The following is a 20,386-nucleotide window of genomic DNA, read 5'->3' as shown; positions in this document are numbered from 1 at the left end:
TGTTATACGAAAATTTAATAAAATTATAACGATTAGATAAAATAATATGATTAATCGAAAATGTTTGTGAAAATAAATAAGGTATATTTAGATATTAAGATGAATTGAATTATAAACATTAGTATTTTTAGGATTATATTAAAATGGTTTTAACTTTTTTAAGTTGAGATGAGTTTAACATTTTAAATTAAAAATATATGAAGTACTTTGAGATGAGTTTCAAGTTTTTTTATAAAAAGTTAAAAAAGTAGTAGATCTTATCAATAATTAATTGGGGATAAATTTAATTTTAGTTCAACAATCAAACACAATCTAAATAAAAAGCAAAAAACTTATTAGTTATATATATGGATTAGGGGTGGTCAATAGGGCCGTACCCCGCTACCCCACCCTTGTCTGCTTTGCCCCGCAAAGAGAATGCCCAACAAGGGCGGGGGGTGGGATTCATCAGCGGAACTCTGCTCCACCCCACCCACCACTCCACTCCACATATATAAAAAATATTTGTTTATATATATATATATATACAATTTCTTAAAAACTTAAAATTATATTCAAGTTATTGGATTGCTAAGTCTCAAATTACTTAAATATGACTATTGTTATTGTATTGCCTTAGCCTCTTATATAAAGGTTGGCTTAGGAGGCCAAGGCAATCTAAAATATAAATTTAATGAGTTTAAATTCTTTTTATATTTATATACTTATACATTTTAATTTATAATTTAAATTATATTATAATTTAGGTCTAAAAAAATACTTTTTTAGACCTAATGGATTGGCCTAGGCAGGGGGCGGGGCGAATGGCTTTTTGACTCCCGAGGGCAGGGCTAAAAATTCATCTCTAACATGGTGCAAGGTGGGGTGCAGGTAAGAAGAAGGGTCCTCGCAACATGCGGGCAGCACTTGTGATATGGATCGTCGAGTTGTAAGCATATCTACATTTTAATTTTTATATTTTCTTTCAATATTTTTAAATATTTTTAAAAATGTATTAATAGTTACTTCATTTACAATTAAATAAAAAAAATTAAAATATACGAGAGTCAAAATGAGAGGATAAAACTATGGAGCAAATTAACATTTATATATATTATATATATTATCTCTACCTATCTATCTAGATAAAGGTTACCCTGCCCGTAGTTATTCATGTGATTATTTGACCCAAATGACTACCATACAGATCCGATCATGGATTGAAATATCTCCATTATAACTACCGATCTGACCAGAGTGCCCTGCTATAATTCAAGGTTGGGTTAAAATGCCCGTACTATACATCCAAATTGACTAAAACACTCATGCAACAAATTAAATTAGACAAAATAGCTTCGATCCAAATCAAATTAGTCGATGACAAGCAGGAATCTCCAGAACAATTCATCTTCATCTTCTCTCGAACTCCCCACTCTCCATCTACCATCTTCTTGTTCTTCATTCTTCTGTTCTCTCTCTTATTTGGAGAAATTGCAAAGCTATATTTATTCGATGACTATGGCGTGAGCCACAATAGAAATGCACAACTACGTCGATGTGACCGAATCTGACCGTGACGCTACTTACAATGGAAATAACTAGAAATATCTTCACTTTCGCACTAAGGACCCATAACATTGTCGTTGCCATTGGTTGAAGATGAAGATTTCTGGTGGATATTCTTGTCATCAGCTTGATGGATTTGAGATTGAGATTTTTTTTTTATGGAATTTCTGCCAGAGATTTGTTCAAATATCGTACATTTTACATGCTCGAGGGCCAAACTCCCATGTAATCTAACCAATTGGATTAGGATCTCACATCCGAACAGAGTACATTCCTCAAGCAAAATGCCTGAAGTTGTTACTTGTCTCGGGGTTTGAGATCTCTTTGCTCACTCCACAGGAAATGACTTCCCACGTAATCCGAACAACTTGAACGGGGATCCAATATCATTCCGTCCGAGTGCAAGTTGTTACATCCGAGCAAAGTGCTCGGTGTTCGAGTATGTTGCTCATATCGAGTTCGAGCAATGCTCAAAAACATTCTCAGGAACATGCTCCCACTTGATCTAATCAATTTTCTGAGTTCATATCACATGCTCAGGAGCCGAGCTCCCTCATGAGCTGATTGTATGCTTGGGTGTCGAGATCTCATATAATCAAAACAATTTGATTAGGGGTCAGATCACATGCTCGGGAGTCAAGCGAAGTGCTCTCATCAATTTTCAGCACTTACTAATTTTTTCGTCCTACCATCATTTTTCTCTTCTAAGCTTCATGTTTCCGTCTTAATTTTTATTTTCTATCCTTGCATCACTTTTCTACCCAAGGTTCATTTTCGTGTCCTACTTTCATTTTTTCCTCCAAAATTTCATTTTCTGTCCTACCTTTATTTTTCACCAATCTACATATTTTTGCCTAAAGTTCATTCCTCCACTCTGCCTTATTTTTTCCGTCCTCACTTCATTTTTGCATCTTAGCATCATTTGTTTGTGCTCCCGTCATTGTTTCATCCTACCTTCATTTTTTTTATTCTATCTTTTTTTCTTCCTAGGCTCTTTTTCCTCCCGAGCTGCATTTTTCTTCCTCTTATCATTTTTCTGTGCAAGCATTCTTTTATCGCTCCAAGTCCAAGCATTATTTGGTCGCCTATGTGTTCAAGCAGTTGCTTCGTGTGTTTTGAAAGTATCAGTTGTTTTATTTTATTTTTTTCAAATTTAAAATAATTTTTGTAGGAGCTCCCTCCTACTCTCCTTGATGTTTAAGTTGTTGCTTCTCGCCCTAGTAGGCTTGAACATTTTTGTTTTGTTAGGTTTGAGAACTTTTGTTGGCACGAAGTTGAAGACTTTTGTTGGCACTTCGAGTTGCAAGCATTTTTTGCTCACCCTTTAGTGATATTACCCACCTTGCTAGATGTGAGGAATTTAGCTCTCGCACGAGCAAGGTGATCTCAAATCTCGGAACAAGCAATAAAGACAACCCCTTTGAAGAGCAATATTGCTCGAAATTTAACAAAGCGAAATTGTTCACTCCCGAACAAGGTGCTCCCATGGGATAAATAATAAAGCATAAAATCAAATTGTCGAGTCAGAAAAATTGAGTGCTATCATTTAGCTTTGGATCGGCTAAGTTCACGAGTTAGAAATAAGCGAATTTGAGCTGAGTTTCTGACCTCATTTTCCATGGGATCCTCTTATCTTATTCTTGTTTACCAACCACACATTATAGTCCCTAGAGATTAGAGGTATCAATCAATGAGCCGTAACGAAGCAAGAGGAAGCAATAGCTGCTAAATCTTCTACTAGTACATGGATAATTGTTTAGACCGATGGGCATACTAGTCTTGCCTTAGTAAGTTATTGCCTCACCAACTAGCTAATTAGATGCATAACTATAATGAATTGTACAATCAAATCAACTTTGAAAAAGAGCAATAAGGAGTTGTAGAATGATGCTCGAACATGTACTTATTGTGAGTGCAAATCAAACTCAGGAATTGACATATCCCAAAACATAAAATTGTGCAATATATGAACTGTTTTTTTTTTTAAATTGTCAATATAATGTGGCATTAGATGTGAGATGAGATGAGAATTTTGTAAATAGTAGTGAAATAATTTGAGTTAAGATATTATATTGAGTTTGAAAAATGAGAGAGAAAAAATTAAATAAAAATATTATAAAGTTAAAATATTATTTGAATATAATTTTTATTTTAAAATTTGAAAAAGTTGTGTTTTATTTGGAAGTTTGGAAAGTTTTTAATGATTAGATAAAAAAATTAAAAATTTGAAATTGAATTGTTTTATATTTGAATGATATGTGAAAATTTTTTATATGATCATCTCATCTCATTTAAGTAGCCAAACATGGCCTAAAAAAATTAATAATTGGTTATTTGAAAAGCCATTAATAGAATATGCTACAGCTGATCCTCTTTGGTTTCCTAAAATAGTATACCCAGAGTAAACCAGCCAGATGCAAAGGTATTTTAATAATTTAGTTATGAATCGATGAACGTTATGGAAATGTGGATAACACATATTGACATATCAATATTCTGACAAAAGTAAACTCATAAACTGACATTACTTGATGTGATACGTTAGATTGTATACTTATTTTTATTATAAAATAGATGAGATTAAACTATATCAATTTGTAAATTTACTTTTGTGTAATATTTTTGTGTATGTAATAGTTCTCTTAAAGTAATCACGACAAATAATTTGGTACTTAATAACTAACTAACTAACAATCGGTAACTTCTTTCCTACTGTAAAAATTGACACATTATATTCCAACAATTAATGAAAAAGTTTCACTTTCCTCATATATTAAGATCTAACTTATAAGTATAAATAAGTCATAAGGTTTAATCGATTAGGTTACCGTATTGCACATAAGTTAGCTATAATGGCTTGAAATGCAGATGATTTGATTGTGTGGGGGATTCTGTACCTGAGTCTATCGCCCATGCTATTTGGGTTGATAAGATTTCTTGTAATCCTTGATGCAATATATATATATATGAAAGCCTTTCTTAAAAAAATTAAAAAAAAAAAAAAACCTCTAAATTTCTTTATATCTTGATATATATATATATATATATATATATATTTATGTAGAAATATACTAAAAATATAAATACATTTTGCACTCCACTATATAAAAACTGACACATTACACATAAAAAATGAAAATGTCTCAATTTGTTCATATATTAAGATCTAACCGCCGCGACACTTATTTCTCATCAATCTTAGATTAAATGGAGTATGAAATTTATCAATTTTAGTAATAAAAGAATATAATAAAAATAAAAATAAATCCACAAATTGATATAATTTCATACGACTTGTTAGATTTATTTTACAATAAAAGAAATTTTACTCTAACCTATCGCATTAAATTATGTCAGTTTATGAATCTATTTTGATATAAGCCTCTTATAGCTAAAATATTTCTCTAAATTTAATTATTTGGAGCACAAAATATAAAACTGACAAGTTGAGGATAAAGTATTGTAGGAGTATCAAATCGTGTTAACAGATCGTATTCATGTTATATGTGTCAATACATGTATATTATACTATATAGGTTAACCTGAACATGACCTGTTAAGCTTATAGTGTCAAAATCTTAAATCCTAACATGACCTATTAACATAATGGGTTGATACAACACGACCTGTTAATAAATACTATGAGATAGGTTAACATAACTCGACCCGATCTGACCCGTTTCAAACCGTTTATATAAATGTGTTAAACAAATCTGAAATTAACTCGTTTGACTCGATTAAGTTTAGCATAATTTGATATAAATGTTAAAATTACAATATCTATAAAAAAAAAATATAAAACTAATTACAAGTTTAAAATTACAATTCAAAAAATAAAAATCGAAATTAAAATTCCAACAATTTTATTTTTAGGCATAAGAGTTTAATTATAATTTTAACTTTCTTAACTGGTCAAAATAAGTTATAACAGGTTGACCCGTTATCAAACCGTTAAACAATTGTATCTTAATAGGTCAATCCGTTTTGACCTGAATTCATTAACACTAAACCTACACCCATTAATATCGTATCGTGTTAGTGTTGGATTAACGTATTGTGTTATATATTGTCACCTCTGCTTGGAATGTGATTTCTTTTAACAAAAAAGTTTGTGTGAATATATATATATATATATATATTTTAAAAAATATATTTTAGTCACAAATAAATTACATAAAACTAATATCATAAATTGGTGTGATTTATATAATTTATCATATAATAAAATTATTTTTATTATAAAATATCATAGATTGTTTTTGTTTAATATTTAAGTGCATGGCTATTGCAGTCGTCTGCTTAAAAAGGAAAATCCCAGGACTTGGTCGTCTAAACACTTGCCTTAAGAAACCAATAACCAAGCCGCCAAATTACAAGTTGGAAATATGGCCGTTGGGTTCGAACCCTCCAAAGTTAGAGGCCGCCTATCCTCACTCTCCATTGACAAGTTGCTCAAATCCAAGAAAAACTTCCCAAGAACCCCACCAAGGCTCTGGCTCGATGGCCAAGACGATCCTATTGAGACAGACAATCAAGGCCTCCCCATCTTGAAGCTAAGCCATCCCATCTTGCACGCCTTGGAATCATGCACTAACATTAGGCAGTTCAAGCATGTCCACACCCAGCTTGTTGTCTCTGGTCTCTTTCAGCACTCTCTGGCGGCTAGCCGAGTCGTAAAGAAGCTTTGCTCGGCTTCGGTTATGTTTCCACATGCTGTTTACGTATTCGATTGCCTCGAGGAACCCGATGCTTTTATTTGCAATACTATCATGAGAAGCTACGTAAATATCAATGACCCATTTGGTGCTTTAAGGTTTTACCATGAGAGGATGGTTGGGAAGTGGATCATGCCGAATCATTATACTTTTCCGCTTTTGCTGAAGGTGTGTGTGGAAATTGGGTCGGTGATAGAAGGGAAAAAGACTCATGCCCAGGTGGTGAAACTCGGGATTGAATTTGATTTATTTGTGCGGAACTCATTGATTCGTATGTACTCAGTTTGTGGAAGGATAGGGGACGCTCGGATGATGTTTGATACGGGGCCTGAATTAGATTTGGTGAGTTGGAATACGATGATAGATGGGTATGTGAAGAATGGAGAGGTTGGTGTTGCACGTGAACTTTTTGACGAGATGTATGAGAGAGATATTTTTAGTTGGAATTCTATGATTACTGGTTATGTGGGCACTGGGGATATGGAGGCGGCAAAAGGGTTGTTTGAGAGAATGACTTACAGAGATGTTGTATCGTGGAATTGTATGATTGATGGGTATGCAAGGATTGGAAATGTTTTGGTGGCTCGGGAGTTTTTTTATCAGATGCCTTTGCGAAATGTGGTTTCTTGGAATACCATGTTGGCTCTTTATGTGCGGTATAAGCATTACGGTGAATGTTTAACATTGTTTGATAGGATGATTGATGGAGGAGATGTTAGACCAAATGAGGCTACTCTTATGAGTGTCCTGACTGCGTGTGCAAACTTGGGAAGGCTTGATCGAGGCAGTTGGGTTCATTCTTATTTAAAACTTAATAGGATTAAATCTGATGTGTTACTTTCAACAGCTCTTCTGACAACGTATGCAAAATGCGGGGCTGTGGGCTTGGCTAGGGATGTTTTTGACGAGATGCCCAACAGAACTGTTGTGTCATGGAATTCTATGATCATGGGATATGGTATGAATGGGAATGCAGAAAAAGCTTTAGAAATGTTCATGCATATGCAGAAAAGTGGGCCAACGCCAAATGATGCTACATTCATCTGTGTCTTATCAGCATGTACCCATGCAGGAATGGTTTTTGAGGGTTGGTGGTGCTTTGATCTAATGAGTCGAGTTTACAAAATTGAACCAAAGGTGGAGCACTATGGTTGTATGGTTGATCTCCTTGCTCGGGCTGGTTTGATGAAAGATTCAGAGGAGCTTATAAGTAACTTGCCAATGGAGTCAGGACCTGTCTTAAGGGGAGCTCTACTGTCTGCTTGTAGTACACATTCTAATTCAGAGCTTGGAGAGATTGTGGCAAAAAGGTTAATTGAGTTGGAACCTGGGGATCTTGGGCCCTATGTGTTGTTATCAAATATATACGCTGCAGAAGGGAGATGGGGTGACGTCGAGCATGTGAGAAAGATGATGAAGGAAAATGGATTACAAAAAGAATTTGGTTCTAGCCAGGTTCACCTTCACGAGTTTAAATTTGAATCTTTTGCAGAACAAGGTTCAGTCCATAGGAGAAACATGTTGTACTCAATGTTGAGTGAAATGGGAGCTCATGTGAAACTGTCTTGTACAGATTCTAATATGATGTGACATTGGGAGCTAAATGAAGACAAGACACCATTTATTCAAGTGGACACGTCCTAATGTGCCGAAACTATCCGCAAAGAAACTATGTACAGCTTCAAAAAATTAAGACTCTGAAAGGAAAAGAGTATCTTGGGAAATCAATGGACAGATGAGTAGGTCTATACAGAAACTATTGCTTTATATAGGACATGGTTAAGTAATTGGATTGTCCTGTTGCATGCATATCATTGGCGATAAGGAAATTGTGATGCAAATCTAAAGAGGTGTGTACTCCATTTTTCAGCTTCGTTTTTACTTTTTGGATCCATAATAACTGCATCACTATTGTATATTTTTCGTTTAATTATGGCAATAAGAATGAAGATATAGAAGTTGGTAATTTTATCGACTCAGTTACAGATTTCTATTATCTAATTCAGCCGAGGATGTTCCACTTTGATCTACCATTATTTTTGGAACTCCTTGGGTCAAAAAGATTGGAGCGTTTATCATAAAGGATGTAGTTTTCTGTCTCACTAATTTTAGTCCTTTTTTCTTCGTTAGAAATATTAGCATCAAAGAACTTAGGAAAATTCTATTCAGTGGAGGAGTGCATACCTTTTACACCACTGACATGGCATTATTTGATTTATAGAGAAATTAAAATTTCAAATTCTATAAATAAAAAACACCCTATATATAATAGTAATACATGATCATGTTGATCTTTGTTTCTGAATCTCCCTTCGTGTTTGACTCACATTATATGCCTGCCCAAGCACCACAGATGCAAACATGGGTGGCACTTATCTTCGTCTCAATCTTATAAAAATTTCTATTTTAAATTTTTTCATTCTCCATCACTATCTATTATTAGTATAGCATATTTTATAAAAGCAACTAATTTTTTTTTTTAAATAAAATTACAAGAGTTATGTTACTGTTATCATTATTAATAAATAATAATAAAAACATGATCTGGTGTTTTTGGTCTGTTGTTGACCCTGTTAATTCACAGCTAAGCAGACATTTAGAAAACTGCAGTCTAAAGTACTGACGGCTTTAATCAGAGGTCAAGTGACATAGAATTTCATTAATCAACATTAATAATTAATGATTGATTACATTCAAGAAATTTTCTTAATTATCTGAAAAAAATGGTTCGGAGAGAACTTATTATTTCATATTATTGTAAAACATATAGAAATATATAAATAGAATTAATATTCCATATAAAATAATTAGATAATTAAGTTTGGACTCCGGTGTCGTATGTTTCTCCAGCTTTCCAGTCTTGAGGTATGCTATTAATTGGAACGACCCAAGACTCATCATCTCCATCCTCGTCGGTGAACAACATTCGCAGTGACAATGCCCCACTTGGAGGCGAGGTTGTCGTCCATACTGCTCCATGACTACGATCCAGTAGCTTGCACACCATATTCTTAGTCTGCATGGACATCATTATAATTGTCGGATTGTGAGCTATCAATCTACCCAGATTTAATTGATCGATATTAATAAAGATACACATGATGCTTGCTAGCTACTCATGCTGACACGTGTCAACATTTATATATATATTTTTTCCTTTCTCACATCTCCTTTTGGCCATAGGTGGATGCATGACATATATACTTGAATATTGTAACCCTTTTTTTCCCATTTTAAGTAGCTATATATATAGCAGTCTTTCCTATTAACATCATCCTTATTTAGTTGATGACATCATTGACATGATTATTGTTTGAAGAGATCGAGCAGTCATGTCATGAAGTTAACTGGTTTGAATGAAGGGATTTATTAAAGCGAAAGGGGAAATTAATATATATTAAATAAATTATAAGGAACTGCATCATGTACCTCACAGAGCTGCACAGCAGTGATATCCTTCTTGCCTTGCTGATACCATAGCACAAAACCCAAATAATGAGGGTAGTTGCTGTTCTCATCTATCTTTATTGTTATGTTTTTGTTCGGGTAGCTGCATGAGACACTGTTTTGAGACACAGAGAGAGAATTTCCAGAGTCAGTCTGCATGAAAAAAGCAAAAGAACATGCATACATGTTGCTAAATAAAGGAATAGCAGAACCGGGGATTATCCATCGAAACAAATTCCAAAACTAAGTATTATCGTACCGTCTGTACTCAATATCCACCACACCAAGAGCAAGCAGAGAAGCAGCTGCATCAGTGGTCTGAGCCATCCGACCGAAGGCTCGTCTGCTCAGAACAAAGTCAGTCCGATCACTTGAACCCTGGTCCGTTATAACCACCGTTACTCCATTGTCTGAGCAGTATGCTGCGTTGGTGCACCTCACCTAGTGAAGTGATCAAAATTATTTTGGGAAACATCAGAAATAAATTAGTGAGCAATTAATACATTATCCATGCATGGCTGTGCTGAAAAAACATAGCAAAAATCTGTCGTATCATGTTTCCATATTCAAAACCTATATACCTGGTAGCAAGCCCCACAGCCAACGCCATTTCTGTAGAGGTCAGATGCAGCCGACACATCCCCACCATTGATTGTAGCTCCAAAGGAACCAAACCCACATGCGCCACCTGCAGTTCAATCAAAAGGATGGATAAGAACATTGAAGTTTTAGTTATTATGTACCACAACATATATCCCAACGCATGTCTTTTCTGTTTCTTGTAGTAAATTGTCTTACTATCTGTTCCTTGTTTGTCAGAATTAGGATAATAAGCTGCTCGAGAATGAATGAAGGGGTCGCTGCTTGTTTGAGCTTCTGCCAGAGTATGCACAAGAAGCAAAGTTGCAAAAAGGGACAGAGGATATCGTAGAGAGAGAGCCATGGCGGGAGAAAAGAACAAAAGGAATAAAAGCAAAGAAGACAAAAGGTGGTAGTGCATAAAGAGAGAAAGGTTTGCAGTATTTATAATCAACAGAAGTCCAATATTCCATAGCTTGGTAAATCCTACCAACTTTGACCTTCTTCTTAAAAGTACGACTTAATTTAGTGGGATTTGGTGAGAGATCATTAGAAATTCTATGGCTTGTTTCTAAGCTACCTTTCTTAGACTTGGTATGGCATATTTCTTTGAATAATGCAGAAAACCGCTTTCTGACCTTCCAATATTAATTAGTTTGAACTCTTACTTCCTTCCCTAGAAGAAACCCTTTTCTAAGTAGTATTGGAGTGTGAAACATTTTACTCGACTGTTGTGAAAACATAGTACGGAAAATCAAGGTAAGAGAAAGCAAGAAAAATACAGATTTAACGTAGTTCGGCAGTATGCTTACATCCACCAAAGCAAGTGGCGGCTAAATTTTCACTATAAAAAAGTAGTTTCATAATGTGTATTTACACTAGCCCTAACCATACAGAGGTATTAGAAAATTCCTACGCTCCTCCCGATCAGCCTGCTTTTTCTATATACATGTTCTACTAGATATGAGCCACATACTACAACATCAACTAAACGCACGCGCACGCACAAAGCGATGAACAAATCAATACTCTGCATGCAGCTAGGGTGATGATCATAAATTCTGCAAGCAGCCGTGGTTATCAATATTGTTCACATCATGAGAAACGTATCGTGAAGTTTGTGTGTAAGGTGGAAAACTTTGGAATCTCTGAGACAACTTGTAAATACTAGCTATTCGACCGTGACATGCGCGATCGATAGATTGGCCTTGACTAGCTAGCAAGGTGAAGATCAAAGGCGTTGAAATTAGAGTCTGAGTATTTTGAATGGAAAATAAGGATGGTTTTTCTTGAGAAGAAATCAGGAGGCAGGGTCGGTTGGGTGGTTTAGCACTAGAGAACCTGTATCTTAGGCATCTCTTGATGTTCCCATTAGAGATCAGCCTTGATCTCCTTGTGGACGGCGCCAAGAAAATACATGCACATTCTCTTTATTAGTAGTGCAATAAAAACTTATGTTATCGAGTAATGTTTCATACAGTCGTAGAGTGTACAAGCGTCGTGCAATTATTTTAAAAAATAGTGAGATCTACTATTAAAAAGTTAATTTTTTTTTTATGTAGATATCGTATTTATTCATTTTTTTTTAAATAATTGCATTATGCAAAGGCGCTTGCACAATCATTGCGCAACGCAATCGCAAGTATTATTTCACTTTATAAAATTATGTGTATGCATCATTTTTCTTAGAATAATCTCTTCCTATGTTGGTGTTGTTTTATTTTATTTTATTTTTCAATTCTAAATTAATAAACAGAAACGTCTTTTTAAACAATGAAATATTTATCTATTCGAGCTCTATTATATATAATCATTATTAAACTCAAAGTTAAGGTAATATTTATTGAACTGAATACTGATCATCTTTGAAGTCTTTTAATAAAGGGTAAATATATTTTTCAGCTTCAATATTCAAGATTTAAACTTTGTATTCATATTATTAAATAATAACGTTACATACAGTTATGAAATGTGTAAATATTGTGCAGTCGTTTTAAAAAAGAATTGAATCTAATATTAAAAAATTAATTTTTTTCATATAAATTCCATATTTATTTAATTTTTTTAAAATAATTACACAATACTTATACACTCAAAACTAAAAATATCCTTTCTCATTATTAAAATTTATACATTGCATGACCATGAAAAAATTTATACATTGCACTTGTACATTCAAGATTTGTACCCTCTTGGTTTCAGAGCAACATGGTGAGGAATTTTAGCTGAGGTTGACTGCAGTTTTGTTGACAGGCACGCCATCGGATACAGAATGCCGACTGACCATAATAAAGAAAGTCCATTGAACCACATCAGCCATGACATGGAAACCATTTTGGAGTTTGGACCCCCATACCAATGACACCATGTTTATCTCTGCACTGGCCTAGCTTTTTTGCTTTAGGGAAAGAGGAATGATAGACAAAGGGGTTACAAATTTGGTATCCTTAATTTTAAAAAAAATTGGATTTATCGTTAAAAAAAAATAGATACAGACATAGAATGTATAAACGTCGCGTATTTTTTTATCTTAAAAAGTGAAATCTATTGATAAAAAAGTTAATTTTTTTCAAGTGAATCTTATATTTATTCACTTTTTCAATAGTAATATGTGACGCTTGCATATTCCATAATTGTATCTAACATTTCTTTTTTTTTTTATAAATTTTAAATTTGGTAATTTTTTTAAAAAGAGAATGCACATAACTTACCCACTTTAGAATTGAACAAATTATTTCCCTTAATGAAATATAGGAAACTAAACTAAAGGATGGAAGGAATATCTTTTGGCCTTACCCAAAAAGAAGGATTGATTCTTGAAGTTGCTTTCGTGGACAATATCGATACAATATCTTAGTGCTCGAGCTTTTTTATGAGAACCAAGACGTATAGGTTTCATGAAAATCTAATGCAAGGCATGCGCAGCCACGAATTGATATATAGCAGAGCCATAGCTAGCTACATGAAAATGAAATTATGAAACTCATGACTATAGAGTTCCCTCCATTTTGGATTACTTTATCCTGTATTATTTTTTGAGGCTGAGATATCAATTTTTTTTAAACCAAACAACACTTTTAGTGGAAATAAAATATCTTTAAAAAAAAAACAAAGATTAAAAAAAAAAGGGACTAGGAAGCCTATATACCAATGGATTTTTTTAATTTCTAAAAGATTAAAAAAAAAAATCAAGGGGGTCTTTCTTTTATAAACCAACCTAACCTAACCTTTTTAATTTGGTGGAATGTGAAGATTTTTTTTAGTGCAGGGGAGGAAGGGACAAGGAAGTTGTTGAGAACTTGATGAGAAGAACCAGCTGGTTATTTCTTCTAGGGTTTGTTTGGTGGAAGTCACTATGACTTACATGTTGCAACTATCATGATTGTGTTTGCACAGTGTCATGATCATGCATGTGCTAGCTGTCATGCAAGATATATATATACATATGTATGTATATATATACACAATATTATATGTGGTCCAAATGCATGCAAGATACATAGGATCAGGCACATTCTTAAATTTCAGGGTTCAAATCATATTCTTGTAATGTTCGCTTACCTGATCCCAAAGGTACAAGATTTGCATGCAATAGCTAGCATGAGCAGCCTCTTAGTACTGTTCTCTTGCAGTTTTTCTATCAAATTTTACTACGTACAAGTAAAGTTACATACTAATCTGCATATTAATACTGATTTCTTTATATTCAAAATTTAAATTAACTTTATTTTTTATAAAATTTAATTTTTAATCAATATTATTAAATTAATACACATATTAATATATAGTTATATTTATAACTAGATTTTTTCTTTTTCAACTTGAGCATGCATGCACCGTGCACGGCCCAAAACTACAAATATGATACTGGAAAACAGGGTAGATGCATGCACTAGTTTATATTAATTACTCTTTTCACTTTTCAGTTGACTGATCATGACGCCTACCCATGTCAAGCGAGCCCAGCCAAACTTCTGCCGAGTCGAAAAGTTTTGTCGAAGGTCAAGCCCAATGCTAATGCGCGCCTGATGCATGCCTTCTGCTAGCCAACCTTAGGGCTGAGCACCGACGAATCGGAGTCGGTATTGGAGCCATCCGACTCCGACTCTGATTTTATCGGAGGCCGAATCCGGCCTCCGACTCCGCCTCCAAAGGTGTTAGACTCCGCTTCGACTCCGTCTCCGACTTGTCGGAACGGAGTCGGAGTTGGGCGATGGCGTTGATGGCGTCGGACTTGGCTGGCTGCGATGGCACCGTGCGATGACTGATGACCCAGGTCTGCGATGGCACTGGCGTCGGACTTGGCACCGTGCGATGACTTGGTTTGCCGATTTGGGAAGTTGGGAACTGGGTATGGGACTGGCCGACTGGAAGTGGGGAGTGGGAACTCGGGACGTCGGCCTGTTGCGTACGGTTCAAATGCGAAGTGATTCAGGGTTCCCGGTTCTGATTTCTGAAGAGTGAGAGAGAGAATCGATTCGGCGCAGGGAGAGGGGAGGGAAGAAGGGAAGAAGGCTTCGGCGAAGGTTGAGATGACTCAGATGAGAGGAAACGGCACTGAGGGAGAAAAGTGATTCAGTGAAGGCGAGGGGAAGGGAATCGAGGGGGGAGGGTGAAAACCCTAATGAGTTGCACAGAAACGGCACTGTTTGGAGTTATTTTAACCCCAAATGGCGCCGTTTGTGGGGGTGGGGGGAAGTGAAAACCCATTAGGGTTGCACAGAAACGGCGCCGTTTGGGGTTATTTTAACCCCAAACGACGCCACTTGTTGTTGGGGGGGGGAAGTGAAAACCCATTTATAATAAAAACATATTAATAAGTTAGTAAAAATATAGTTAAGTAAGTAAAAATATATTTAAGTTAGTAAAAATATATACTATTATATATATTATATATTAGTAATACACTAATATTAATACTAATACTATTAGTCTATTAATATATAGTAAATTAGTAATATTTATTAATTTATATACTCTAGTCTAATAACTAGATAGTCATCATGGTGGGGGGGGGGGGGGAAGTGAAAACCCATTAATAATAAAAACATATTAATAAGTTAGTAAAAATAAATTAATAAGTTAGTAAAACTATATTTAACAAGTTAGTAAAAATATATTTAAGTAAGTAAAAATATATTTAAGTTAGTAAAAATATATACTATTATATATATTATATATTAGTAATACACTAATACTAATACTATTAGTCTATTAATATATAGTAAATTAGTAATATTTAGTAATTTATATACTATAGTCTAATAACTAGATAGTCATCATAGTCTAGATGTAATAACTAGTAACTAATAATATCTAATAACACTAGTTAGACTAGTACTAATAGATAATAACTTAAAGATACTAATTTAATATACATATAACTAATATTAATATTTATTAATTTATTTACTATAGTCTAATAACTAGATAGTCTAGATGTAAAAACTAGTAACTAATAATATGTCTATAACACTAGTTACACTAGTTACACTAATACTAATAGATAATAACTTAGAAGATATTAATTTAATATATATTAACTAATAGTATACTATTATATATATTATATATTAGTAATACACTAATACTAATACTATTAGTCTATTAATATATAGTAATATTTATTAACTTATTTACTATAGTCTAATAACTTATAACTAGATAGTCTAGATGTAATAACTAGTAACTAATAATATGTGATAACACTACACTAGTACTAAATTACTAATAGATAATAACTTAAAGATATTAATTTAATATATACAACTAATAGTATACTATTATATATATTAGTAATTTACTATATACTAATAGTCTAATACTATTAGTCTATTAGTATATAGTAAATTAGTAATATTTATTAACTTATTTACTATAAGTTTATAACTAATAACTAGTGCTAATTGCTAGTATATTATTGGATTTAACTAATGATGTTACTATATTTATATTTATATGATTACTATATAGAAAAACACATATATTTTTTTATAAAATATGTACACTAGCGGAGCGGAGTCGGATGCGGAGTCGGAGTCGGAGTCGGAATAGGAAGTCGGAGTCAGAGTCGGATCGGAGCGGAGTCGGAGTCGGATCCGCCTGGACTCCGACTCCGACTTTTCATGGGAAAAAAACTCCGACTCCGACTCCGACTCCGACTTGTCAGAGTCGGAGCGGAGATCTCAAATGAGATCAATAGACACATAAAGGCACCGAATTTCAAATTTCGGGTTGGCAATTATGGTTACTATTCTAATTTCTATTTCCTTATAGTTTGATAATTGGCACCCACTTGATATTCATAGAGCCAAAAGATTCTTCCAATGTATCAGTTTTGGGTCCAATGAAATTTATAGGTATAGGAAGAAGTCCTATCAAATTGGTCTTTATATTATTTATTGATACAGAATTTTTAAACAGTATTAAATATTCAATAAATATCACTAGATTCACTTCATACATATGTTTATCTCTTTTTCACTGGACATCAAGAGATGTTAATCACTTAGATACAATGTCAATCTAATTGTCTTTTGAGTTAGACAATTAGATTGACTCCTAGATAGCTAGCATGTATGCATGCAACATAACCTTCTTCTCTCCCTGCTGTGTTATGCTACAATGCCTAATTTTAGAACTTGGTGCAAAATGGGCATAAGGAGCTGAAGTTGACAACAAGATACCTTAGCTTTAAATTAATCCCATAACCAAATGATTATGGCAAGCAGTGCTGTTTCTGAATATTGAAACCTGTGTTCTCTCTCTCTCTCTCTCTCTCTCTCTCTCTCTCTCGGCTTCTCAACTTATATATAGGTGAAACTAACGAAGTCATCATGTACTGCCTAGACAACGAACAGAAAAAGGAGAGAAGCGTGAAACTTGGAATTTGGACTCTGAAGAGGAAAAGGCCAACTTGAGTTCTAACTTAACACGGGGTACCATAATTTTTATCATACAAAAAAGAAAGGAATAATAAACGTGTAAGAAAGGAAATGACAGCTTGATGTGGCTGCCACCTGCCAGGTGGCCGGGACTGGTTGGTTTGAAGCCATCAACTTCGATCGGAAACATTTTCCAGGAACTAGAGATACAGGACTCATTTGAGATAAAAGATAAGGTACGTGTGCCATTACCAAGAATAAGGGAGCCGATAATTTCGTTGAAAGTTCTGGAGCAGATTTTCCATATTTTGTCATATATCCAACATAAAGAAATCCAAAAGGAAATCAACTCGCATTTGAGATTAATTTTTGGTAGATTCATCGAACATACATATATTTTATTTTATTTTCCTTCCATTCACTCATTCCTCTTCATGTTTTAACCCCTGTAGTCTTCACTCGGCTCCTACGCAAGTACCCAGTTCTTAAAACATATATTGGCAAAGACAACACAGCTTGTAAACATCCACCTCTGACCCATCAAACAATGACAACCCCATCATGTGGTGAAAAGTCTGTGGACTGGTAAACTTTCCTCCTCTGTTTATGCTTTGAGGTGTACTGATCTTTCTATGAAAGTGGCAGCAATTAAAATTCTAATCTGTACATGTTGTTCTTAGTCTTTCTGTAACATACATTCTGGCACTGTTAAAAGGTTAGCTTTGTTGAAATCATGGGCAAAAGCTTTATTGCTCAATTCCGTCGATTAAGGCTTGTCTTTCTCTTTTGATACATCAAAATCCAGTTCTTCACTCGATCGGTTCACGTTCATCATTGTTTTCGTGCTAGCTTTGGAGATGGACTAATTGTTTTGAGTTCTCCTAAAAAAGTTCATGCCATCTCCTTTGATTCTGTCCATAAACTACTTCTCATATTATAGCTTATAAGAACTCTCCAAATAATAACGACCATTAATTGTCGTTGTGATACCCTGTTGATCAGCAATGCACATAACAAAATTCTAAGTTGCTAGCTTTTTTGTTGGTACTTTGTACTTTCATTGTGTTTTCAGTGACATCTTATTTTGTTCTTTCAAAAAATAATATTGTTTTTTATTGACATCGGATATTCGGAACCGAAGTCTCGACTAATTTTAGAGATGCCTGGACCCTCGGTAAGAAGTTTCTTGCAAATGCAAATGTGATTCTGGTAATTCAGGAGAAATGACCCCAGTTTGACAAAACAAGTGTCCAACTCATCTCTATGCTTTTATATCAACCATGAGATGAGGACCCTTTGGTTGGGTATATGACAAATAGTCTCCAAAATTAAGGGATGCATCTCCCTTAATTTAAGGGATGAATTGACCTCTTGATGTGCTGCTGATCTTTCAAATATTCTCTGAAACATTAAAGAACCACATTTTTTTTTAATGTCACTTGGTTGCAGTACTTTGCCTCATTGCCTTTATTTTGTGAAACCTGCAGCAAAAGTTCTCTTGCTGCACTTGCCCCTCTTCAAGCAGTACTATTTGATGTGGATGGAACTTTATGTGATTCAGATCCACTCCATTACCATGCCTTCCGTGAAATGCTTCAAGGGGTACTGGAATTTCTTTCACTACCTTATCAGCAAAAAAAAATAAAATAAAATCTCAAAAAATACATAGATTTTTTATTCATAATTCATGTCTCTACATTTCTTTAAATCACGTTCTTCCACACCACACATTTTCTTTAACTTAAAATATGTGAGGAAAAAGCAATCAAATCCACAATGAAGAAATAGGTTTATGGCTAATTTGTGGTGGTGTACAGATTGGTTTTAATGGAGGAGTTCCAATTACAGAGGAATTCTACATGGAGAATATTTCTGGCAAGCATAATGATGATATTGCTGTGTTACTCTTCCCTGATGATGTTCAACGGGGCTTAAAGTCCACAGACGATAAGGAAGTCATTTTTCGGAGGTACATTATAATTCTCGAGTAAAGCCTCTCTTCATTCTAGATATTCATGTTATATATATTCTGAAATATGTCACGTAACAAATTTAACTTGAGATGATAAAGTTTAGAACGAAGAACATAGACTTTCTTTGTATTTCCCTGCTTGCAATTTCTTTAAAGCTTCTACATAGACTTTCTTTAATGAAACAACGTAGATTGGCAGAAGAACAATTGAAAGCTGTGAATGGCCTTTATAAAGTGAAAAAATGGATTGAAGATCGAGGCTTGAAACGAGCAGCAGTTACCAATGCACCAAAACCAAATGCTGAACTCATGATATCAAAGCTCGGGCTGTCAGATTTTTTCGATGCTGTCATTCTCGGGAGTGATTGTGACCGTGCCAAGCCATATCCAGATCCCTTCTTGAAGGCCCTTGAAGTACTCCATGTAACAAAGGATCACACTTTTGTATTTGAGGTACGTTTTCATCTCAGGTCATATACATTTCAGAGGTATAGTGGATGCTCCTTGAAATTTGGATTAGGCTCCTCAACAATTTTCTAATCCAAATATTTTCTACTATTCAAAGAAATAGATGACAGCATGTTAGTGTCTATATCTCTCTGATCTCTGAAATTTGGTATATTTTTTGAGAAATACTTTTTGCAGTCGGCAGATGCAGTCGGCGTGCAATCGGCTGTAAAAAAGTGAATTAATACGGACCTACATGAAAAAAAAAATTATTTTTATAACTTTTTTTTATTTATGTAGGTCCCCTGAATATAAAAAAAAAATTTTATAATTTTTTTTTTATTCATTCCGTACAGCCGACTGCACGCCGACTGCATTTGCCGACTGTATGTAGCAAATCCCATATTTTTTTGGCTCTGGCAGGACTCTTTTTCAGGAATTAAAGCAGGAGTGGCAGCTGGGATGCCGGTTGTTGGTATAACTACCAGAAGCCCTGAACACACTCTGATTAAAGCAAGGCCTGCCCTCCTTGTAAAGGATTATGATGACCCAAAATTGTGGGCAGCTTTAGAAGAGATCGATAAGAAATGAGGAACATCCACAGTACACAAAGCAGTTTATAGACATTTCCACACTAAACTCAAAATGGGTAAATAATTTGTAAAGGATCTCTTGGGTCCTCGAGGTGTAGCTACTTGACGTGCTATTGATATATTTCTATTTGGTCAACGATTAAATAAAAGTAAATTTTACTTCCATGTGTGTTAATTAGCCAGAACAAGATCGAGAATGCGATG

The 20,386-nt window shown here is 34.4% G+C and overlaps 3 protein-coding genes across 3 annotated transcripts; 2 read left to right on the top strand and 1 right to left on the bottom strand.

Moving 5' to 3' along the window:
* The first annotated feature begins 5,843 nt into the window (after window positions 1–5,843).
* LOC122290359 (pentatricopeptide repeat-containing protein At3g29230-like) lies at window positions 5,844–8,226 on the top strand. The gene has a single exon (XM_043098000.1). The coding sequence runs from the start codon at window positions 5,931–5,933 to the stop codon at window positions 7,848–7,850; it is 1,920 nt and encodes a 639-aa protein (XP_042953934.1). The 5' UTR covers window positions 5,844–5,930; the 3' UTR covers window positions 7,851–8,226.
* Window positions 8,227–8,904: 678 nt separating this feature from the next.
* LOC122290360 (expansin-like B1) lies at window positions 8,905–11,121 on the bottom strand. Its single transcript, XM_043098002.1, has 5 exons — window positions 10,506–11,121; window positions 10,289–10,395; window positions 9,967–10,148; window positions 9,690–9,822; window positions 8,905–9,276 (listed from the first exon to the last, which is right to left on the bottom strand). Exons 1-5 carry the CDS (start codon window positions 10,705–10,707, stop codon window positions 9,076–9,078), a joined length of 825 nt encoding a protein of 274 aa, XP_042953936.1. The 5' UTR covers window positions 10,708–11,121; the 3' UTR covers window positions 8,905–9,075.
* A 6,311-nt stretch (window positions 11,122–17,432) lies between these two features.
* On the top strand, window positions 17,433–20,345 carry LOC122289834 (haloacid dehalogenase-like hydrolase domain-containing protein Sgpp). The gene is made up of 5 exons (XM_043097164.1): window positions 17,433–17,755; window positions 18,658–18,772; window positions 18,988–19,139; window positions 19,334–19,595; window positions 20,013–20,345. Exons 1-5 carry the CDS (start codon window positions 17,718–17,720, stop codon window positions 20,178–20,180), a joined length of 735 nt encoding a protein of 244 aa, XP_042953098.1. The 5' UTR covers window positions 17,433–17,717; the 3' UTR covers window positions 20,181–20,345.
* Window positions 20,346–20,386: the final 41 nt, after the last annotated feature.

This window comes from Carya illinoinensis, chromosome 12, assembly GCF_018687715.1.
Source record: "Carya illinoinensis cultivar Pawnee chromosome 12, C.illinoinensisPawnee_v1, whole genome shotgun sequence".
In the NCBI taxonomy this organism is placed as follows: Eukaryota; Viridiplantae; Streptophyta; class Magnoliopsida; order Fagales; family Juglandaceae; genus Carya; species Carya illinoinensis.
This window is presented reverse-complemented; position numbering and strand designations above follow the sequence as displayed.

Coding starts and splice junctions, on each gene's coding strand:
- LOC122290359 (XM_043098000.1), top strand. CDS start 5,931: ATGGCCGTTGGGTTCGAACCCTCCAAAGTTAGAGGCCGCCTATCCTCA.
- LOC122290360 (XM_043098002.1), bottom strand. CDS start 10,707: ATGCACTACCACCTTTTGTCTTCTTTGCTTTTATTCCTTTTGTTCTTT. Junction 10,396..10,505: donor TGACAAACAAGGAACAGATA/GTAAGACAATTT, acceptor ATTGAACTGCAG/GTGGCGCATGTGGGTTTGGT. Junction 9,823..9,966: donor GTGGATATTGAGTACAGACG/GTACGATAATAC, acceptor GTCTCAAAACAG/TGTCTCATGCAGCTACCCGA.
- LOC122289834 (XM_043097164.1), top strand. CDS start 17,718: ATGACAACCCCATCATGTGGTGAAAAGTCTGTGGACTG. Junction 19,140..19,333: donor AAGGAAGTCATTTTTCGGAG/GTACATTATAAT, acceptor GAAACAACGTAG/ATTGGCAGAAGAACAATTGA. Junction 19,596..20,012: donor ATCACACTTTTGTATTTGAG/GTACGTTTTCAT, acceptor TGGCTCTGGCAG/GACTCTTTTTCAGGAATTAA.